Source organism: Solanum dulcamara, chromosome 8 (genome assembly GCF_947179165.1).
Source record: "Solanum dulcamara chromosome 8, daSolDulc1.2, whole genome shotgun sequence".
In the NCBI taxonomy this organism is placed as follows: domain Eukaryota; kingdom Viridiplantae; phylum Streptophyta; class Magnoliopsida; order Solanales; family Solanaceae; genus Solanum; species Solanum dulcamara.
Window position 1 is genome coordinate 63,501,264 of NC_077244.1, and position 24,502 is coordinate 63,525,765.

Genomic DNA, 24,502 nt, shown 5'->3' on the forward strand with positions numbered 1-24,502 from the left:
TAATAATTAATTTAAACTGAACCAGGAATGTACTTACCCGAAAACACCAAATTTTACCCCATTACTATTTTAGTCCTTACTCCTTTTTTTGTAATGTCAAAATTTAAACTTAAAAACAAAGGTACTAAAAGGCAAAAACCTTTTAAAAAAAACAAGACAATGTTACCCAACTCTCACAAATGTTAATAATGGCATTGTTCACTATCCACGAGCTTTCTTCTGCAAATATTCTGACACGCATTGTTTTTCCCACCAGAAAAACCCTTCCCTTCTTCCTCGGGCCCCCTCCATAAACCCCTTTTTTCCTTTTCTTTTCACACATAGCCAAAACTAAACAATTTTTTACTCATAACACAAGAATTTGAATACTCTTCTTCTTCTTCCTCTTCTTTGATGAATCCTCTGTTTCTCTTTGTTTACTGAAACTTCTGACAACAATCACAAATCTCCAGAAACATCACGAATCTCAATACATAAATGTTTTTTTCTTCTATTTAATAATAGAAAATTTATTTACTGCTTCTTGAATTCTCACAAGGCCATGTAAAAACAAACGATTCTCTCCACAAACTTCCATAGATCTCTCCACAGATTTGTTGCCCCCATTTCGTTTTCTTACACCCCCATTTCGTATGGGCGGTCAAGATTCAACCCCCTCAATTTCAAAGGTCAGATTGTTTTTTTCTTTCTCCTCCTACCCCCATCCTACTACTTTTTACTTTTACTAGTAGTACTTGACAAATTTAAAAGTCATTGTATTCCAAATTTTCTGTAATCATCATCACTTGGGATTTGGGGTTTCTTTTTTTTTTTTCCTTAGCTTTATTTCACAATGCAATTCTGCAAACAGGTAATGAGATGACTGGAGGCGGTGGAAAAGTTATAGTGAAAGTAGCGGTGATTAAAGAAGCTGTTGTATGGCTTGAGGACTGTTTGGGTATTGTTGTTTTTGATTTTCTTGTTGTTGGTGTTGTTTTTGTTGTTGGGATGGGGTGTAATGAGTCTAAAGCAATTGATACAGAACTTGTGATTCGTTGTAGAGAGAGGAAGGAACTGATCAAGGCTGCTGCTAATTATCGTTATGCCCTCGCCGCTGCTCATGTTTCCTATTTCCACTCTCTTAAGGATGTTGGTGATGCTCTTCGGAAGTTTGTTGATGAAGAGCTCATTGTTGGTTCTTCTTCTTCTTCTCTCTCGACTCCTTCTTCTCCTTCCTTAATATTGCCTGATGAAAGGAAAATTGGCAGTAATAGAAGTAATGCCAGTGGAACCACTCATCATAAGCATAAATCTTCTGGATCTTCGATATCGGCTTCGTCCTCTAGTAGCTCCATTTCACGTTTTCATGATGAAGACGAACCTGTACATGACCATGGCCATGACCACTTGCATTTGTCATCAGATTCATCGGACGATGACCATGTACATTTGCCACAAAAGGGTCATGGAGATATTCATGAACATGATGACCCTCGAAGGGGTCATAGGAATGTACATCAAGATTACAAGCCTGAAAGGAATCATGGGAATGTACATGAAGATTATGAGGGTGGTCATGTGGTTGAAGGTGGGGAACCATCAATTTCGCCGTATTCACAGCCGGGTTGGGGGCCTGGGGGATTGCCATATGGGATGATGATGAATCATGAGGCTCCACCACAAGGATATTGGGATCCATTTTATGGATTGAACCCACAATTTCAGGCTCCTTGGGGAGGACAGCAATTTGGTGGAAATCCGAATACGTATGCTTACTACATGAAGAAATCTTCGCCAGTGATGAAAACAGTGGTTCACGAAGCAGATCCAGTGCCTACTGGGTATTCCAATTCGTATTGGAGCTACCCAAATGAAAGTGGTGGGTTTTTTGGCTACCCAATGGCTCCTCCAGTTGGTGAAAGGGGAAATCAAAGTAATCAAGGTAAGAAACCAAGTCCACCGAAGGAACCACCGCCACCTCCTGCTGCGAATGTCTCTGCTTGGGACTATTTTAATCCGTTTGATGCTGTAGAGAGTAGTTATTCGGCTTACTACTCGCATAAACAGAACAGTTCTGCATCAGTTAGTAGTAGTCCTAATTCAAGTGAAGTGAGGGAGAGGGAGGGTATTCCTGATTTGGAAGAAGAAACGGAGACTGAGATGTATAAGGAGTACCATAAAGGAAATAAGTTGAGTGATGAGCCAAAGACAAAGCATGGGGAGGCAAATTCGTCAAAAAGGAGGGACAGTGATAGAAAATCTATGCCATCAATGCCTCATGGCATTGATTTAAGGGGTGTAGCAGGACACAGCAGTATGGGCAGTTCAAAACCTGAGTCGTCATTACATAATTTGGATGGCTCATCAAGTTCAAGGGGAGTAAAATCTGAGGGTAGTGGTGGCAGGACAAAGCCGATATCAACAATGTACGATTCAAGTTCTCACCTTTCGAGTGTAGAACCATCACATAGTAGTGGCGGCACAGGTTCAATTGATATTACAGAGGAAAAGAGCAATTTTGAAACTCTTGTGTCCGAAAGCCCGGATGATGTGCATATGAAGAAGAAAGGAGTGACTTTTGAGGTGGATGAAATGTCAAAGAATGAGATTGAATCACCCAGGTCAAGTAGCTTGACCACATCACATGCTCATGGCACCAGGGATCTACATGAGGTTGTGGCTGAAATTCGAGATGAATTTGAGATTGCTTCTAGTTATGGAAGGGAAGTTGCTTTGATGCTTGAGGTTGGTAAGCTGCCTTACCAGCCTACCTTTGTTAAAGGTATGGTTCTGCCAATGTTGTTTAATCTCTTGATTCAGTTGATACTGGAGTTCTTTTTAGTTTTTTACTTTGTCTGTATACAGTTTAATCATTTGCTATGTTCCTAAGTTATCTTCTTATGCTTTGCTAAGTGTAAATTTGGTACTGGTCAGTTAGACTTCTTTTCCTGTCATGTATTCATAAATCTGTTCAAATCTTGGAGAACCTTTTCCATGAAATGACCGACAGGTCACTCATGTCAAATAGTTGTGGCATTAGTGTCATTTTATGTTGTATTGATCATTATTTACGAGATGGAAACATATCAAATCGCCAATGTAGTTGGTCAAAATGTGGTTCGAAGTTTGATGTATGTATGTGTTTCCCTAGCTGTTGTTAGTTTATTCCATTATGATTTGAACGCCATAAATGGTGATGGGCTGTAAATGGAAATGGTTCCTATGAGCGTACCTAATACCAGAAGTGCTCCTGGTTCAAGAATCTTCTGTGATCAGTCGTTACTTGTTTACCTTTATTTGGGGTTTGCCAGTTATCTTGGCTTTCTTGATAAACTTCCTGAAGAAACATGATGACATCCTTTTGCCTGTCTGATTTTTGTTATAATATCTATTTTTGTGCTCAGAGCTGCTATCCAGGATTCTATACTTGATTGTTCCATCCATGTCGGTTTCCCATCCGGCGACGGTGCAATCAGTAAAGCTGGCTGCCAAAACAAGAAAATTGGCTAAATCCTATTTTGGAGATGTTGGACAAGACAATACCGTGATGCCATGTAACTTGTCATCTACACTTGATGAGCTATACGAATGGGAGAAGAAACTATATAAGGAAGTTAAGGTAATGGGAGACAACTACTAAGATCTTTGTTTCGATTCTTAGTTTCATTGAAAGATTTGTTTGTCTATTTGTTTTGTTATAGATAAAATTATTTGTTTATCGAATTTTTGTGTCAAAAACTTCAAAAGAGGAAAAACATGGAGTTTCTCGTGTCATGTGAATTGATAGTTTTCCCTAATGGATAATTAATCTGTTTAACTGATATCTTCTTCAGCTTTTGCTATGGTTGGTTGAAGGCTTAACTAGTGTTTTATTCATTAGAAGTTAGCCTTACAAATTTTCTAGGGGGCAGGTCCTTTGATGATTTTTATCATCATTGAGCTGCAGTTTTTGGATCAGCTAATAGTGTCCTCGGCCCAACTGAAAGAGCTCAATGAGGTAGTTCCTAGGTTAAGCCTGTGCTTTTTCTATACATATAAGAGGAACGTGTTCTCATAACTTTTGGTAAGAAGAACATCTGAAAATGAACTGGATATGATCATCAAATTTTAGACATTCCAAATGTTTGGATAGTTAATTACTCTAGCTAGTTTCTAGGGCAAAAGGTTGGCACCTGCTTCCAGTTTGAAAGCAAGGATTGAAGGATTTTCATGTTATTCATTAAAAAGCTTTCGTGAATTTATGAACTTGTGCCCTTGTTAGAGATAATCAGAAAGATTGAGGGCATAAATTGAAATGTCAAAGCATGAAAACTCTTTATCTAAGTCAATCATACTATAGAACACTGCCTTCCATTAAAAGGCAAAAGCTTTCAAGTGCAGGTAACTATAGTTGGATTGGATCTTTACATGTGAAGGTAAAAAGAGTAAGATAGCCTTCAAACAATAATCTTCGTAGGACTCCATGGTCCCATCAACCAGTAGACTCTGGAAAATCTCGTCAACTAAAACATTACTTATTTCTTAGCTGAGTGAAGTTTTACATAGAATTTCTGATGTTAAATGTTTCTCTTCTTTTAATTTGCATTCAACTTATAATAGCTTAAAGCCAACCCATACATACTACTTAAATTGTATATGGCGGGAGGGTGGTCTTCTTCTTTTCATTTTGGGGGTGGGGGTGTTCAGCTTTCCATCGGCCATACCTTAGCAATTAATGGGATTATTACATGATTTGGGGTAATAGACTTGATCTTTGATCTTTACATATGATTACTATTTCACGGTTCTGTTTCAAACTTCTCTCTCTCTAGGATATTGTTGACTTGATTGATCTCCAAGTGTCTTTAGTTGACACATTTAGAGGATTCATCCATTGCTAATTTTTGTAGCTACTTTCTCCAAGTTGAATTCTTATCATAGTTATATTTAGCTGTTTGGGATTTTTTGTTCATTGAGGTAATTAGTTTGATGTAGGATGAAGAAAAACTGCGGATCATATATGAAAAGCAGTGCAAAAGGCTGAGGAGTTTGGACGAGCAAGGCGCTGAGTCTAGCAAGATAGATGCTACCCAGGCATGTATCAGAAAATTGCTGACAAAACTTAATGTCTGTATAAAAGCAATTGATGCAATTTCAAGCAGAATTCACAAATTAAGAGATGAAGAATTGCAACCCCAAATTGGAGAATTAATTCATGGGTATGGGTCTACATTATCTTGTTAATTCTTGTATTTACTATATTCTTACCTCATGGAGTTGGATTCTAGTCTTCCTTTACTAGCACTTCTCTTTTCTTTTCCTCTCGCAGTTTCATTTAGAATGTATCACCTTTTCCCTTATGATCACTGATAGTGCAACAATGGTACATTTTCCTTAGGAGTTTAACACTAATATCCATAGACTATGTGAAGAAGCTTTAGTTTATCATATACCTGTACCTGTTGTAACATAATGTATTGATTTTTTTGTGATAACTTGATAGTGTAAAGAATTCTTTACTTCGTCGGTTTATGTAAGTTAAACTCTTTATAGTAACTTGTCATTGAAATTCATGATGAGTAGCCTCTTATTTCTTACTTCTTTTTGGTGCACCCTCGAGGTTCCTATATGCATAGATTATTTGATGTCATTCGTAGAGAACAATTTTTCCTAAGTTTTTTTCCTTTTTGATATTAGTATATGAGTGACTGTTGTTTGCCCTTTGATATAATTTATTCAACAACAAATATGCCTCAGTCCCAAATAAGCTGATGTTGGCTATGTTAAGCCTCAACGACCGTGTTTCTCCATTTAAGCTCAACTTATGTCATCATCATTACCAAATAAAAACAAAAGTGAAAATAAGTCTCATAAATAATGGTAGTAGTATTGATAGTAATGTTATTATTAAACAATAATTGTGCGTTCCCTCAATTAAAAAAATACTCCTAGAAAAAAAATAGGTCCAAAATTATCGTACTAACAAAACTAAAACCTATTCCCACTAATAGATATCACCTATATGATTTTTTCCCCTCCATTCTGCCCCTATATTTATCCAAGTCTGCATGATCTAAAGAAATTGTTGATCTTTCTTGACAACTTCATTTTATGTGGTTTTAGGTCTATCACGTCTCTTTTTAACACGTTCACTCACCAGTGTATATTTATCGTAGCATCTGTAGTTGTAGTTCAATGTTTTGGACATTGACCAAACTATCTCAAGTGATCTTATGTCATTTTATCTTCAATGTGTGCTACTTGCACCTTTAACACTCATGTTGCGGATATGTTTGACTTTAGCAGCCCAACATCACTACCATACTACATGCCGGTGTTGTAACTATTCTGTAGAACTTATTGTTCACTTTAGCAGGCTTCCTTCTATTACCATAACACTCTGGTAATAGTTCTCAATTTCAACCATCCAGCTTTAATTCTATGAGTAACATGTTCATCTATCATTCCATTCTCTTGAAACGACAAATCTAACTATTTTATAAGTTTGTAGTTTGGCACTGTAATCCCGTCTAGTCTCACCTCAACTTCACTCTTTTCATGTTGACGAAACTTCCGTGCATATATCCATTCTTTACTTGTACTTGTCCTAAAACCCTCACTTGCTAAAGTGATTTGTTCATAGTTCAAACTTTTGGTTGGCATTAGCACTTGTTTCGTCAATTAACACAATATCGTCAGCAAAAAACATATACCATGGTACCTCATTTGTGGTATCTCACCTGTTATTGTGTTGGTGGCCTCATCCATTACTAGGGTAAACAAGTAGGAGCTCAATGTTTTCATACTAGTGACAACTCTTTACACATGTCCTTTATATTATTTATATATTTGATATGAATTTCTTTCTTTTTCATCACCCACTAGAGGAATTTTCTTATTACTTCATCATTCGCCGTATGTAGAACTTTCTTCCATTCGTGATTAATTTCCATCAATCTGCTTAGCTAGATTTATAACATTCATGTAGATTTATCGGCTATAAATCCAAATTGGTTCTCAGTCACTCTTGTCCATGCTCTCCTTCTTTTAGTTTCACCGTATGACTCGTGAGTTTTAGCACAGCAATATTTCACACAACATTGAATATCTCATTTGTTCTTATAAATTGGAATTAGGTACTCTTTCCCTCCATGTTGGGCATCCTATCCTTTGTTAGTATAACATTGAAAAGCATGGTGAACTTTTCTACTTCGTTCTCTTTATGATACTTTCAAACCTCTATGTGGATATTTTCGGGAAACCAAGCTTTTCTATTCCTCATATCATGACGTTCTTTACTTCTGTCGGACAATTCTATGAGTGTAGATAAAGTTTATATCGTGCACATGCGCGTGGAGGTCCATAATGTTAGTTGGACAATCGCGTCATCTAGTTTAAGTCCTTACCCTTCTTCTCTTAGTCATGCTAGTGTACACATTTCTTTCTCCCCTTCTTGCGTCTCTAGGTATTAGTATAAGCCAACTAGAGCATCCTCTCAAGTTTACTAGTAGCCTTCTTAGTTTCCATTTGACTATGTTGTTTTCTTTAAAGGCTTCTCTATCTTCTGCTTTGGCAACTTCCTACAGCACCCTCGTTTAGTTTTAATAACTTCTTTGTACCTCTTTCCACTTCTAGGATTCTTATGGTCAAGATCCTAGACTTTTAACACATCTAACACTTCTGTTGCTACTTTCTTAATGCAACCTAGCATTTCCTTCTGAGGATCTTTGACTCCCTCTCTAAGTCTCAAATTCCATTCTCTCGTAGTTTTTCTTGAAACGCTAACTTGTTAGCTCCCTTTAATACCAGCCACTTAATGCGAGGTTGTTGGTAGAAACATGGAGCAGTATAAGTTATGGGTTTTGCACAACATTGTAATGCATTATAATTTTAGGATGGCTGTAATGCATGCTTAATACCCAGACATTGTAATGCATTATAATTTTTTGTCCTCCCTTCAAGAAGTTATGTGAACTTCTACTTCAGTGCATTGTAATGCCACATGAACTTGGCATTTCTTTATTAAAAGAGTTGAAGCCGAACTTTTACCTTCATGCATTTGTAAAACAGCATGAAAAAACCCAGTTACATAATTCTCCTTATTGGAACCCGATCTGATAATCTTCTGTATGCAAATAAGCAGGCTGGTGAGAATGTGGAGGTCAATGCTCAACTGTCATCAGAAGCAGTTTCAAGCAGTGATGGAGAGTAAAACAAGGGCTCTCAGAGCAAATACTGGATTCCAAAGAGATTCAAGCTTGCGAGCTACTCTTGAACTTGAGGTGCAACTTTTGTCATGGTGTAGCCACTTCAATGATTGGATTTGCTGTCAGAAATCGTATGTAGAATCCTTAAATGGGTGGCTTCTACGATGCCTTACGTATGAGCCAGAAGAAACCCCAGATGGACCTGTCCCTTTCTCTCCTGGTCGTCTTGGAGCTCCTCCAGTTTTTGTAATTTGCAATGATTGGAGTCAGGCAGTGGAGGCAATCTCTGAAACTCGGGTAGCAATTGCAATGAATGATTTTGCTTCAAATTTGAGGCAGCTTTGGGAACGACAAGATGAGGAGCAGAGACAGAGGATCAAAGCGGAATACCTCTCAAAGGACTACAAGAAACGGTTAACCATGCTTCAGCAAAAGAGAGGGAGCTTGGGGCATGAGCAAGACGTGATGTCTGACAGAAGTCACATAATTGTTTCATCTGAAAAAGGGATTTCACCATTGGATGATCTAAAGGTGGACTTGGATTCATTCAAAAAGAAATTAGTTGAGGAGAGAACAAAGCACAAAGATGCCATTAAATTAGTGCATGATGCAGCTTCTAGTAGTTTACAAGGGGGCTTACTTCCAATCTTCAAGGCTTTGGAGAACTTCACTTCAGAAGCTCTGAGAGCGCATGAACAAGTTAGGTTACAGAGTGTTAGAGACAGTTCGTAGTTCCTCAATTGAATCCTAACCTTGTTTTCCTAAATGAAAAAAGATGGTTGAAGAGTTACACCACATCAAATGGATCCCAGTCGCTGTGTCATATGGATATTACCAATAAAGGTAGTTGCCAAACCTTGAAAGAAATATAAGAGAAGGGGATTTCATATTTTTAATGTACGCTGGTCAGAGATTTTCGACAGAAATAGATGTGGATCAATGCATGCGGGGGATTGCTATTTGATGACGAGGTGGCTAGCAGAAGAAGTGCAGCTTTTCAGAGGGTAACTTTTAGCATGACAGTTGATCATATAGTTTCAGTTTCACCCTTTGACGTTTATAGGTAGGTTCTTGTATAGTTATTCATTTATTTGTTGATTGGGTCGGACTGGTGGATGATCATATTCTTAGGTAGTAGTTTATGTTGGATTTATGGTTTATCAGGGTTGGGAAGGGGGTGCATCAGCGAAATTAGAGACTTTTAAATCTTGTGTTATATGGTAGAATTGATGAATGAAAATTTTGGCAATGATGCAGAAAATAAACCATTTCCAGCTTCTTTCTGTCAAGTTAGGGGTCCTATTTGGGAGAAAAAGTACATTTCTTACCAATGAACAACCAAAATCATGTCAAAATGAAATGGTTGAAAATACTAATATGCTTGTCCTCTTCTCCATTCAGACTTTTTAGTCCGAATTTTTTTGTACTGCCCAGGAAAATATGGAACTACTTGTAGGTGGTGGACTGAATGTGATTAATATTCATGTATAGAACAAAGCAGTATGTGAAAATGAGTTCAATGTGTGCATGTTATATGGGAGATTAATCCAAAACATGCATCTTAGATGCTACAGAAGATAATGAAGTTCTCAATTAAGGAGTCGGGGAATTTCAGAAGTTTCATGGCGAAGAATTGAGAGTACTTGCAATAATTTTGGAGTTTCTTGAAGGTGTTTCATCTTATACCTTGGCCCTAAGCTAGCTATTCATGGAAGACCCAATACAAAGGATAGATTGCAACAGTGAGGTATCATAGCTTTCAGTAAGTATTACCGAAAATAATACATGTACTAGTACGGTATTAGTTAATCTTTTATTTGATAGTATTTTTAATCTATTAGTTACACACCCTGTAATCCTTTTGTCGTGTAATTTGACACGCCTAGAACTTTTTTAAAAAAATGTTAGTCCTGTTTTAGCACGACTAGAAGGAAAATGTGGCCCTTTCGTCTGGGGACTTGAGAAAAGTCACTCTATCTATAAGCAAGCTTTCTCTTTGTGGTCAGAATAATAGCTTATTTGACCTTAAAATAATATTTTCAGAGAGTAGCCATTTAAATTTGCCTTGTCAATTTGAACATAATTATTATCAATATTAGAGCAGTTCCTTGTGTTTGACCAATAGGCATAGAAGTCGGTCTAAAAACAAGAGCCATTCAAGTAAAGATTCAAGGATTCACTTTGCTTCGTAAATAACTTAGAACTGACAAGTTTCTCTGAAAAACCATTCAACATACTGAGATGCAACTAATCAAACAATTGAGACTTGCTACGATACCTAAATCCTCGGAAAATCCTGCTCATCAGAAAATATTTGATTACAGACTATGGTAAGAAGGGGCTACTTTTGGGTTTGGGGGAGAGGTTGCGCAGAGGTGAAGGTGTTATGTGCTTGTTTCTTTCTTCTCACTTGGCTGGAGCTTGTAAGTAAGGCAGCCAACACCAATGCCAACTGCGTTAGGAGACTCCATTTTCTTCCTGTCAGAGGTGACTGAGAAAATTTAGACAAGATAAAGGAAACAAAAACCAATCGAAACTGATTCCAAATATTAGTAATGTCTAAAAGCAAGTTAAACATTTTCCCTATTCTGCATAGTCGAGAAAGGAAGGGAAAGCTTAAGGGCTTTTCCATTCTCTAGTTTAGTATATCAATCAAACCAAACACAGAGAAATATTTTCCCCACTTCCCCCTAGATCCAGACAAAAGAACAGTAGACGTCCTTCATGTGTTACCCACTGGGTTGATACTAAATGCTCTTTAACATCCGATTAAAATTTCATTTCTTGTCCATTTCATTCCGACTAATTCCAACATTTACCCCTTTAACCAACACTGCAGAGAACACTAGGTATTGGTTAAATTTTACCCCTTTAAACAAACTCCAAATGCTATGTTTTACTTAACAAGTGGTAATAATGTTCAGACCTACAAGTAGAGTTACCTTTATTATAGCTCATCTTTTCCCGGACCTTGCTCTACAGCTTTATCCCGATTCTTCTGGATAAAGTCAATTATGTCTTCCTTGGTCCTCCCACCTTGATGCAGCAAGAGCTTTCCACTTGCTGACTTGAAATAAAGAGTAGGATAACCTTGGACCTCAAAAGTTCCCTGCGGAATATCATTAGCAGTAGCATCCTACATACAGCAAAAGACTTCGTTAGAAATTTCCAATACTGAAATTACAAATATTTAGAGAAGATTGCAGTAGCTACACAACAAAAGGAGCCAACCTGTAAACTAAGATGAAAGAATAGCAGGACATTTTAAGGAAAAAACAAATAAAAAGGCATGGAACACTGTTCTTTCTGCTTTTAAGATTATTCAACTGCAATAATATTTTGGCAAATTGTTTAAGCGTGAGAAATTTGCTAGGTAGCAATTCATGCAGCATGAACTCTCCAAGTCTATAATCAGCAAGCAGATACTTGATGCCTCAGGCTTGATCCTTTTACCTTCAGTCCTATGCAGCACTTCACTATGCTGGTAAAGCACTCAGCCCTAGTTATGATAGCCTCTTTTTTAATTTCTTTTAAAAGTTATGATAGCATCAAAGTGAACATTAGATGTATTTTGTCTAGATTAGATGTTTACTCATTATTGTTGTTTTGGCCCAAATCTAATCCAATATTGCATCATGACAAAAAGTTATGGAACCCACTTTTAATGCCTAGATTACATTCCTCTATTCTTGAAAACCAAAAAGAACACGGTGGCCAAACACGTTTCCTCCATTTTCACTCTACAAGCAACAAACAATTAAAGGTTGGCTAATATATTCAAGAATTATGAGATAATGAAGAGCTTTGAGTCGGAGTCTCACAATTTTGGCAATCATAACATCTGCATCATTTTCAAATGAGACAGCCACTTCATCAAGGATCGGGGCCAACTGCTTGCAGTGTCCACACCAAGGGGCATAGAACTCGATGAGCACTACAAGAAACAACCGCCACATGAATTATCATTGCTACATATCCAACAAAAATTCTAACAAAAGAACATGTACAAGTTCAGGAGGATGAGCAAGATGAACATAATGATAATGCGCCTAAGGAAGATGAAGGAAGAAATTGAACTACGCCACATAATTGACTCATAATTTTATGTCATACTGCACCTAAATACATCAATTTGTTTAAGTAATACTGTGTCCTATTCCGCAGATGTTGAACTTATAGCATATTTGATACTGTTAGTTATCAACATTTTTTGAGAATGCACTACTTATCAACATTTCTTCAACAGCTCAATGAGAAGAAGTTGGAACAACCTATCTCCAAATAGCAACTGTTGTATAAGTCTAGTATGCTTTTCAAATTTATGAATGTGATGCTGAAAAGCCATACGAGATGATGAAATTTACAATTCGGTTTTCAAATACTTCACTTCACAAGAATGCATGAGAAGTAAGACAAATGAAACCTACATGAACTGCCTAAGATGCAACTGAACAAAATGTCAGCAAAATTTGAACATTAAGTAGGAAATACCATTCTTCCCGGAGTTGAAAACCATATCTTGGAAACTGTCAGCAACCACAACTTTAACAGGTTCGCTGTTAACCTCTGGGATAGGTTCTGATTTTTTGAAAGGTTTCACCTTGCCATCCTGAAGTATGATCAAGTTATTACTTTCAGACACAATACAAGAAAAAATTGCCCATAGAAACTGTAATGACCCCTAATGGGTCATTTTGAGAACTAGTCCTCCCTCTTTTGTAAAAGACCCTTCCTGTAAATTTTAAATGAAAATTTTGGACTTTTCGGTAACTACAATTATTTAGTTGACGGATAATTTAAAATAATTAATTTGGTTGGTGATTAATGGGTCAAATCCACAATTTATTTAATATCTTTATGTCATGTGACCCATGTGCAAAATATATTTAAGTGAAAAGGGTAAATATTAAAACTTCCAAAGGAAGAGCGGCTGGGCACGGAAGTTACGGCAACTTCGAAAAAGAGATGATCGATTTAACCTTTCAGGTTAGATTTTGTGAGTTGCTACAATCATAAATGATGGTATTGATGATGATTTGAGTTGAATTAAAGTTAGACATGAACAGACCATTTATTACGGATGAAGTAATAATTTGTTTTGCTATTATGATTGCTGTAAATTGATGGAGTAATCATGATATAATGATAATGTAATTATTGTTAATTACCTGTGACGCTTTCATTATTTATTTAATCGTTATTTGTTATTTGTATTTATTTATTTGTTATCTATTCGTTATTTGTTTGTTGTTTTTCTCATAAAGCTTTTAATTTTCTATTCTTATCTAACATTTTTTTTATGCATTTATGCTTTTACTGAGCCGAGGGTCTCCAGGAAACAGCCGTCCTACCTTGATAGGAGTAAGGTCTGCGTACATTCTACCCTCCCCAGACCCCATGTTGTGGGATTTCACTGGGTTGTTGTTGTTGTTGTTGTTGTAATTATTGCTAATCATTAGAAGATAATTATAGGGTAGATGTATGTTTAGTGATTTCTATGTATTTAAAAGTAGTGTAGTTACTGTTCTTCGTATTTATTCCAAATTCCAAGATTTATTTATATGAAATCATCAACTATAATGTTTTAGGCCTAGGTTCTTAGAACAAAATCTTAATTTGGGAGTCCAATGATAATCTGTTTTAGTTGAAATTTAGCATGTGAGTTTATTTTATTATGGATAGACATCATCCGAAAGAAAATTTTAGATTCGAATTCGGGAGCTCGGGGTGACTTTTTGACCCGATTTTTGAGCCAAAAAATAAATATAGCAATATGGGTGTCGTAGGATTCGTATTCTATTATGTATTTGAACAGATTTTGATCGTTCGAAAGTGTTACGAAAGGCTCAAGTTTTACAGTGATTATTCGACTAATTGAGGCAAGCGAATTTTTAAAACTCCGTTATATCTTATACAATTTCCGAATTTCCTTGTATGTTTAGGGGGAGTAATGGGAAGAGATTGTGGGATAAGTTGCACAGACTCTTCATCTTTGCTACCGCATCCGTGTCCTGCAAGTGCGGATGTGGGATATGTGTGGGATTCGGTCAACCCACGTTAGATACTTTGATCAAGAGTCCATGAACAGGATACACATGCAATTCGGTCAACCCACATCAGATACTTTGACCAAGATACTTTTCCTCTTGGTCAATATTTGTTGCTTCATGTTTTAAGCCAAACAGAGAGATGCTAAATATTTAAACGGTTGTGTACTACTTATGTAGACAGTAACAATGATCGATAAGGAGAGTTGATGGAAGGACTTGAATGACTTTCTTTTTCGGGAAGAATATATTTATCTTTATAACTATATTTTTATAATATTGAATATTTTTTGCCGAATCCCCACATCCGTATCCATACTCAAATTTGCATCTCTGAATCTTAAAATTTAAATTTTGGCGAATTCGACTCTTGAATTCGCATCTATCTCGGACACCCGCACCATAGTTTGAGCAACTTAGGTTGTGGTTGTTTTCTTACATGAATTAACCTGAGTTAAAAGACGGGGTTAACAAAAAAATAATGTGTGCTAATCTTGTGACGTGAAAGTGTGAAATGCCTTGATTTTGATATGGATGTGAATTTGATGAAATGTTTTAATAGTTTCATTGTAATTGTGAGCTTCGTGAACTTGTCATTCCTCATTATTGTGTGAACATGTCGATTGCATTATGTTCTTGAACATTGTGATGCGACAGACATGTTGTGTTGGCGAGGTTTTTTCCGGCGAGAGTGTGATGCCGAGGTCATTTTTGACGAGTTTGCCGAGGTCATTTCCAGTGAGAGTGTGATGCTAAGGTCATTTCTAGCAAGAGTGTGATGCCGAGGTCATTTCTGGCAAGAGTGTGATGCCAAGGTCATTTTCGATAAGAGTGTGATGCCAAGGTCATTTTCGATAAGAGTGTGATGACAAGGTCATTGCCAACAATTGTGATTGATGCTTGGTTTTTTTGTGTATAAGCATCGTTACATACTTATTTGTGGTGTATTGATTCTTGTGTTTGATTCGTGAGATACTTGTGATTTTTGTCTTGTGATGACTTAACTGTGATTGTGAAACATATTTGAACTGTATATTGTGAAATTCAGGTTGTAGTTATGGAGGTTCGATTTGAATGAAAGGAGTTCTTGAATTCGTTAGATTTGGCTAGTTTTGTTAGTTGACTTGGTAATTACCGTATTGTTTGGTACTCACTCCTTGCTTCTACACTTGTGTAGATTCTGAACTCAGATAGTGAGTTTGAGTTATGTATTATCCTACGAGGCTTCAAGCTGACTTAGAGAGGTAGCTGATTAACGCCTAGCGATCTCCCTTGTCTCTTTATATTTATGCTTTGCTCTATTTGAGATACAAAGACATTTGAAACTTGTATTTATCTTTCATTACATATTTGTTAATGGCTTGTGCACGTGACAACCAGATGTTGGGGATTATTCTAGTTTATTTAAGACTTCCGCTTTTGTTTATTTGATATATTTAGTATTTTCGTACTATTTCCTAAAATTGTTGGGTTTAGGCTGACTAGTCCTGATGGGATAGGGCGAGTGCCATCACGTCCGGTTTTGGATCGTGACAGAAACAATGTTTCTTGATGACTTCTCTTTACATTCAATTTGCTACTTATTAAGTAGAAATTTGAATGTAAGAAGAGAACTCCAGTACTTTTAGAATGTACAAGAAAAGGGGTATAGAAGATGAATTTATATGATAATGGATGAGAGAACCTGCGAGAAACAATTAATCCAAGAGAAGCAGGTAAAAGAAAAAAGGTGAAGGCAGGGAGAATCATCACCTTAAACTCCTTAACCCATGAAGCAATGTGATCAGGCTCAACATTTGGTTTGAGATATTTCTCTCCATCATTTGTCTGTACGATGATTAGAGGTATCTGATCCTCTTTGAGTCCAAAGTACTGCTCAACAAAGCCAAATATATCATCATGTTAACATCAATAAAAAAAAGAAATAATTCAAACACAAATAATAAGAAACCTAACCTGGAAGGCACCTTGACTGGCCTCAACATCACCAATTAAGAAACTAATATCATTGCCTTTGTACTGCTCAGCAACTTCATGATACTTGGATTTGAAACTATCAAATAGGTCATTGTTGAAGTTTACGAACAACATAGCCTGCCAGTAAAATACTATTTAATTAGAAACTCCTCCCAAATGTAATAGGGCAATTGGGGGTTGGGAGTTAAGGTCTCCAGCTCTAAGCAGTCCAGCATGAAGAGATAATTAAGGTTACACTTCAATAAAGAGAGAATATTTGGACGCATGAAGTGCATATCCAAGTACAGCAATCTTATCAAGATGATAGCACAACCGGCAGAAGATATGCTATGTCAAAAGTAGACCAATTCTTAACTCCAGCTCTAGAAAGTACAAGCTAGTAGGATATTAAACAAGCATCAGCTATGAGAAACAAATTTATTGGCTAGAAACACTGAAAACCTCAATCTTTTCTGTACGTCCTGGAGGAACAAGGATACTTTCAGGAAAAACAGATGAATCTTGCACCAGTCTTTACACATCTATCTTTGCTTGTGGTGCTTTATCATTATACATGAAGAGTTCATGCTAATTGTAGAAGCAAAAGAACATCTAACGAGTGCAATGAAAGACCATAAATAAGAAGTGGAGAAAATAACTTAAAAGAACCTACCAAAAAAAAACTCAAAAGATAAAATCTTGATCCATATATTTCTATATATCAAACAATGTCCATCCAAAATGGAAAACAAGAGACACCAAGAATAAGAGAATTAGTAGCATCCATTGTGTGATTCATCTGTATAGTGTTATATCACTTCTTATATATTTGAACTAAAGAGATCTATCGACAAAAAGTATTGGAAAGAAGATGCAGATTTAGACAGCAAGAAGACTATCAGAATCTCAACAGGCAACATAAATCTGGTAGACTAAGTAAATGCTGCACCTTGGCATTTGGACTGTTGAAGAACTTAATGACAAATGGATGGTTGTTGGGGTCCTTGTTATATACAGTCACAGTAGGAATAGTAACTTCTTCAACTAGCTTTGCCAAGGCCTCCACATCGAACTCCTACAAGTACATATGATCAATTGTTGAAACTTTGTCTAGTACATCAGAATATGTAGAAGAATTTTACACCAATCCAATACCTGAAAATCTACAAAAAGTTCATCAAAGGGCTTTAATAACCTAACAACAGGGCCAGAAACTGATGAATCCCCACGAGGAAGAAGTTTAGCATCCGAAGTATGACCAAAATCATAGTCAGCACGTAATCTCTCAGCCAGAGCTGTAAAATTCTCAAATTTCTCGCCGGAGAACTCGGGAAAGACCCCAACCTATAAGAATTAAAAACCACACTCATCAACTCCAATTCTGCAGATTTCTCAAGGGTTAAAACAATATGTGAAAAACATACGCAAATCAGTGTGAGAAAGAGTGGTTGTTTGTGTATCAGGTCACCCTGGTGTGAGCATATGTTTTTGTGAATGTGTGTGTACATATATAATGAGAGACATACAGAGAGGAGGGGGCACTTACGATAATGATCTTATTGACATCTATAAAATCTTCTGCATCCTTAGAAGATTTAATTTCAGCAGAAGCAGGGCCACTTTGTTTCTTCACGTAAGAAACAATACCATCCGCCTCACGTGGTCCTTTGTAATCTTGAACAAAGCTACCTCCATACCTCAAGATCTTAAGTGTGGGGAAACCTTTTATATCGAACTCACTGGCAAGAATCTTGTTCTGCTCCTCATTGGCATCAACTTTGGCCAGAACAACTGGTGGATCATTCTGGCTTAAAATTTGCGCTGCTTTCTCATACTGCAAATCAACCGAAGCAAAATGTTTTAATGTACTGTGCTTCCTTATTCTCCAAAAGGCAATTACTCTTTTAAGATACTAAAAGGAATGTGTTAGTTGTTCTTACTTCTGGAACAAGTTTCTTGCAGTGACCACACCTATAAATATCAAAAGTAATTAATAAACTTGGAAAGAAAAGGTAATTTGCTTCTAATTTGAGGCATCAAATATTCATATAACTTAAATAGAGACGGTCATCAGAGATAAGAAACAGAAATGCAAATAGCTTTATTGATTCAATTATCAAAATGCACTAAAACTTCTAGCTTTGACCGCTTTGTCATAAAATCAACTGTATTACTAAGTCAAAATAAACATCATTCATAATTTCATCATTTCATGGGGAAATTGTTTACAGTATTTGGTTACCTTGAATTATGGAACTCTAAGGGATCATTTAAAAGCCTTCATCCCCCAAAACTCACTTTTCTTTACAAATATCCCAACTCTTATTTCACATCACTTACTTCATTCAAGACTCGAGCATTGTAACCAAACGACCCTTTCTGTGTCTACCTCAGTTGGTGAGTCGATCATTGCCAGGAGAGTCAATCGAGGTTTATCGAGGTTGCAAGGTAGAGATTGTTGGCCGTCAGCTATTCAAGGATATCCCCAGTAGTTATCCTACACCTCGTATATCTCCGACTTTTATATCAAATTAAACACGAGAAAACGATCCAGAAAATGATTTCATCAAGTAAAATATTTGCCCAGCAAAATATTTTTCATGAACAAACCAACCTGGATCTAAAAAGAGTAAAAGATCCAAGTTACGCTAATCTCCGTACCATCTGTTGTTTAGGCTTTCATTGACAAAATACCGATCGACTTTAAATAGTGAAAAAATATACCGACAAAAAATCATAGTTTTAACGGAAACGAGAAAACGGAAGATATATCTTAAAATTTAGCGTTTGAACAGAGAAGCTATAGATTCAAACAAAACTACACTTGGTAAAAAATATCAAAATCAATGTTTACCAAAGAAATTGAAGTGTAATTGATTAAATTACCAAGGAGCGTAGAACTCGACCACGATGAATTTGTGTCGACCTACAAAATCAGAGAAATTGGAGTGATCCAAAGTCACAACGAACTCCTTCGATTGAGCCTCTTCATTCTCAGAAGCGTAAGATTCCGATCCTAGCAATGCAAAAACACATAGAAATAAGGAAATCCAAGCCCTAATCGCCATTTTTTTTCACTTGTTTCTCTCTCAGTTCACTGAAAAATATCTTCAGTTTCAATTCTCATTATAGATCTCAAAGAGGATTTTATATAGTAGCAGCATTTTGCAGATTGGAGCTGTAGGCTGAGCTTTACAATGGAAATGTCTAAATAGCCCCTTTTTATGTTTATTTTTAGAGATAATAATTATTGTTATATCAAAAACAAAAAGGAACTATTCATTGTTGGATACCTTGTTACTTTTATACCCCTTGTTTTTAGCTGTCTCGCGCATTTGATATCATGACAGTATATAATATACTTTGATGGTATCAAGAATAAAACTGATTGATACCATCAGAGTATAATATACTTTGATGGTATCAAAGAGGAGGGGCACTGACGTAAATACACATTAGATACCATGAGAATACTCTGATGGTATCAAGAAAAAAGAGACAGCGATTCAACGAAACTACTTGATATCATCAGAATATATTATACTCTGATGGTATTGAGAAGAAACTGTTTGATACCATCAAAGTATAATATTCTCTGATGATATCAAAGAGGAGCAGTGATGCTGATGCCAGCATTACATCATGAGCGAAATTAAAAAAAAGAAGTGGGGTAAGTAGGTAAATAATTTGGATCATACGTCTATTAAGAATAAATAATTTGGTTGGATTCAATTTGGATAAATAGTTTCACGATTGATCTATTTTGTATAGTTTTTTCTTATTTTTATTTCAATTCTCCTATTAAAGGAAAAAACTATTTTGATTTTAATGAATTATCTTTATGAGGTTGGGGTCATGAAATTTGATTTTTGAGATATTAGTTTCTTGTGATATAGATAATAATTTCTTAAAGGATGTGGTCTATTAAAAAAATTGATTTCGAATATTGAATATGAATTTATTTTTTTAGTTGAAGTGCTTTTCTCAAATAAATCCGGCGAAATTCGAATCAAACGAAATTCAATATGAATATCTAACATCCAATAAGAAGCAAACACAATTTCTATATTTTTCTTCTTTTAAAGCACCTTTATTTTATTTTTTATCTTTTACGACAAAGTAATGTTCAGTTTATTTGTGTACTTTTATGAATTTGTTAGATTTTAGTAAACGAATATGAAACATGAAAATGAAAATAAATTTTTGGATTTCTTATAAAGTATTGAATATTCAGTTTAAATTAATTTAAATTTACATTAGATAATTTTTTTAAAAAATAATCTATTTTAGAATATATTTTTTTCTGTCTCTGAATTTTGAACCCAAAACGTTTATTTAAAGCATGGAGGAATATTATCTATGACACAACAAATTTTTGTGTGATAAATATTTGTTATAGCAGGTAAAACATACTATAATTGTTCTAGTGTTTACAAAAATTGCAAATATAGGTGTTAGGTGAAGATGGGTAGTAAGGTCATTTCCAGAGAAGAATTTCTGAAAATGCACCACCCTCGAGATTATAAATTAAAACACCAATGAGTTTGTTGTGTCATATATAATACGTGGAAGAAAATGATTTGTGTTTACAACGGAGGTGCCAAATGAAATAGGGACACCTCTTCAGCATTACGTGTATCCTTATTTCTTAAAAAAAAATTACTTAGAATGATATAATTTAATCGTATATTCTTTATTAATTTTTTAATTTTTATTCTGAAAATAAAATTATTTAAATTAACAATTCTTTTGAATCAAATATTTTTAGTTTGCATAGCAACTAAAAAAAAACAGAGGGAGTATCATTTTATTTTTATTTTCAACACTTAATAACGCCACATTTTTATTTTTTGCCGGTAACGCCACAGGTGACGTTAGCCTTAGGACATGAGGCCAAGCCACATAATTTTGACCGTCTAAAACTCTGAAGGCAAAAACAAAAGTTGCCTTGAAAAAAATAATAAAAGTAATTAAAAAGGGACACTTTCTTATTTGATAGGATTTTAGTTTATAATTTTAAAAATGATAATATTTAATTTAATTTTAATAATATTTAGTTTGATTTTGAGTTAATAAAAATTAACCTTAAAATTGAGCCGATTATATAAATACCTATTAAAAAAATTAGAAGATTTTTTTGTGTAGTTATATTTAGAAAAATAAAAACTTACTCTACATAAAAAAAAAAATCACGACGAAATCAGAATTTAGGTGTTTGCCTTTATACTAATTCAACTGAAAAGGGTCATATTTGCTCTTATATTCATAAAAAAGGGTCATATTTATCATTTGTCATACTCTTTTGATATATTTATCTTTACCATCCAATTTGGGGCACATATTTGTCTTTGGACAATTAAGTATCATGTCACCATTTTTATTATCTTACATGACTCCTACCTGGATATATTTTATGCTACGTGAAGCTTACATGGCACTACATGGCTCCTCACGCATCATCGAAGTTGAAATCAATGAATAATCATCACTTTTACTCTTCTTCGAGCTCCGAAGAATCTGTCACCGCCAACAATTCACTGCTAGTAGCATAAAATATATCCACATAGGAGCCACTAGGCATCATATAGGATAATAAAAGTGTTAATATGACACTTAACTGTTTAAAGGCTAATATGTGTTCAGAGTTGGATAATAAGAATAAATATATCAAAAAAGTATAACAAGGATAAATATTACCTATTGTATGAGTACAAATGCAAACATGCCCCTTTTTTGTTAATTCAATTTTTATATTTTATTTTCTAGTTTGATTTGTACTCTTCTTTTTTATAATTCAAAGTATCTATTTCATATTTAAACTATGGTGTCTTTGACTCCTTTAATTATTCATGATTGCTTGATTCAACAATAGTCAAAATATCTTGATAAATCACAATTCTTTAATTGTTTTCATGATAAAATTATTGTAAGAAATTTTATTGTATTCCTTGAAAATGGCTGAATCCTTGAATAATGCATATCAGTATAGTTCATTCTATTCGTAAAGAGTAACTAATTTGATAGTATTATGTTAGAATATAGTTAATCTAATATTTGTTTGAAGTATATCACTATTATTTTAAAATACCAATAAAATCAAAGCGATGAAAAATCAATTTGAGTTTTTTTTGATAGGAAAATCAATTCAAATTGGATCATGAATACTCAATTAATAGTGACCAAAATGTGTTATATGCACCAAACTTTACATTGGGAGTTTAGTGTCGTCCAAGGTAGATTTCATGTGAACTTATGCACCCTTTCCTAGTCCCAGAATATGTTTGCAATTATTACGTATTATATTCTAATAAATGACTGATATTTTTTGTTGGTACTCAAACTCAACAATGGACGTGTGAACTGGTGTTCTCCTTTTTCTTTATTTTTTATCTGAAAAGATAAAACATATTAATTCACCAGAGGAAGTTTAAAAGCTAGTGATAAGTACAAGGATGGTTGTCAGGGGCATAATCGAAGGATAATTTTCCGATAAATGTGTAAACTTACGTTTAAAGTGGAAACTTACTTAAATATATCATATTTAAAAAATATTTATTATTTATAACTATATAATTTTAATACATATATATTTTATTTATAATAAATAATGATTTTTTTTTACCAAAACAAATCTAATATCACTTATAATATATTTATATTGCATTACTTTTATACATAATGTAATGCATTTATATTACATACATTATTCATTTTTAATACATAATGCAATTGTTTTAAACCAAAGCTAGTATAATACATTTTAATACATATATATTGCACATAAAATTTACTTTTAATACATAATACAGTTACTATAAATGATAAATATTTTTAAAATATAGTATATCTAGGTAATAAATATAAAATATATTTTAAAATAGTAAATATTTTATAAAAAGAACTAAAAAGGTACTCCCTCTATTCTATATTAACTGAATTTCTAGAGTTTTTTTTATTGTTCAAAATAGTTGAATTATTCAAAGTTCAAGAGAAATGTTGGAAACTTTTTGCACGTTTACCCTTTTCATTAATAAAGTTTTATAATTTTCTAGGAGTTAAACTACACTACTTACAAAGTTATACTCCAATAAAAACCTTTTTGTATTTATAATTTCACATTTAATCTTCTCTATGAAGTTAATTAAACAAAAAGGGTAATAAAAAAATATTATTTAAATTTTGTCTTTAAATATTTTTTTAAGTATATGTACATTATCTTAAAAATTTAATTAATACGAAATAGAGAGAGTAATAATTTATGTTAGTTAAACCGGCCCAAAGACTAATAAGCTGGGAGTTGAGTGACCCAAAAACGAACCTCGAATAACTTGATTCTCAAGCCTACCAAAATACCCGCGAATTCTCTAGAAATATTCTTCAACTCTCTATAGCTTTTTCTCTCTCTCTTCAAAAACTCCACTTTACATCCATTCATAACCCAAATCAACAAATCAAAGTATCAAAAAAACAATGTTCTTCTTCTTCGTAGGAGGGCTAGAGCAGCAGGCGAGACAGGTATTGAAGAGCGGGGCAGGGAGGTGCATTGCGTGCGGATCACGCGCCGACCTCGTCGACTATGAAAAGGTTCTGAAACTCTTCTTTGTTCCGGTGTGGAGATGGCCAGGGAAAGAGCCGGTGATGTACTGCAACGACTGCAAATTCTTTTTCCCTCAATCTCTAACTCCTCCTCCGCCGTCGTCCACCGCCGATGTCCCGGACCGACTTAGGTGTCAGTTCTGTCGCCGGGAAGTAGACGGCGATTTCCGATTCTGCCCCTTCTGTGGTAATGCACTGTAAATGAATTAATTCTATATGTGATGTAATGGACGCTTCTGGGTTTTTGTAATTATGTTTCTCTTCTTGTAATAAGTGTGAGTTTGAAGAATAAACTTGGAGTTTTCTTTTTGTTCTGTTTCAAAAATGTATTTACTAAATTACTTTTATTAGACACCATAAAAAGAGTGAAGTTAACGTGACATTAGATAAACAATTATAATATCTCAAAAATGTATTTACTAAACAATTAATTCCATTTATAATTGAAAAATGAAATAGTATTCACGATTATCATGAACTAATATTATTATGCTTATATTTGCTTGTTCCCCTTTCACTATTTTTATTCTATTAATGAATATTCTAAAGTCTATTAAACGATCACTTTCTACGTTATGCAAAGTCTATTTTTTTTGGGTGTATTCTTCGAATTTTAAGCACTATTTTAATATCAATATATCAACTTATCAAATTCGACGCAATATTGTTTCGATATATATAAACTTTTAAAAAATTTCAGTTATATTTATTATTCTAACTTTATGTTATACATTTTTC

At 34.7% G+C, this 24,502-nt stretch overlaps 3 protein-coding genes across 4 annotated transcripts; 2 read left to right on the plus strand and 1 right to left on the minus strand.

The window, feature by feature from the left end:
* The first annotated feature begins 161 nt into the window (after positions 1-161).
* On the plus strand, positions 162-9,430 carry LOC129900521 (nitrate regulatory gene2 protein). The gene is made up of 5 exons (XM_055975516.1): positions 162-668; positions 851-2,761; positions 3,384-3,598; positions 4,954-5,177; positions 8,102-9,430. The coding sequence occupies exons 2-5, from the start codon at positions 859-861 to the stop codon at positions 8,895-8,897; spliced, it is 3,138 nt and encodes a 1,045-aa protein (XP_055831491.1). The 5' UTR covers positions 162-668; positions 851-858; the 3' UTR covers positions 8,898-9,430.
* An 890-nt stretch (positions 9,431-10,320) lies between these two features.
* Positions 10,321-19,295, minus strand: LOC129901261 (protein disulfide-isomerase-like). Of its 2 annotated transcripts, none has more exons than XM_055976391.1 (11): positions 19,055-19,295; positions 18,109-18,139; positions 17,715-18,002; positions 17,324-17,512; positions 17,118-17,243; positions 16,169-16,306; positions 15,965-16,084; positions 12,657-12,774; positions 11,987-12,099; positions 11,108-11,301; positions 10,321-10,643 (listed from the first exon to the last, which is right to left on the minus strand). In XM_055976391.1, exons 1-10 carry the CDS (start codon positions 19,234-19,236, stop codon positions 11,113-11,115), a joined length of 1,494 nt encoding a protein of 497 aa, XP_055832366.1. In that variant the 5' UTR covers positions 19,237-19,295; the 3' UTR covers positions 10,321-10,643; positions 11,108-11,112. The 2 variants fall into 2 exon arrangements, with proteins under 2 accessions (XP_055832366.1, XP_055832367.1); XM_055976392.1 differs by having other exon boundaries at positions 10,321-10,656.
* A 4,151-nt stretch (positions 19,296-23,446) lies between these two features.
* Positions 23,447-24,077, plus strand: LOC129899221 (uncharacterized). Its single transcript, XM_055974098.1, has one exon. It carries the CDS (start codon positions 23,639-23,641, stop codon positions 23,963-23,965), a length of 327 nt encoding a protein of 108 aa, XP_055830073.1. The 5' UTR covers positions 23,447-23,638; the 3' UTR covers positions 23,966-24,077.
* The last annotated feature ends 425 nt before the right edge of the window (positions 24,078-24,502 follow it).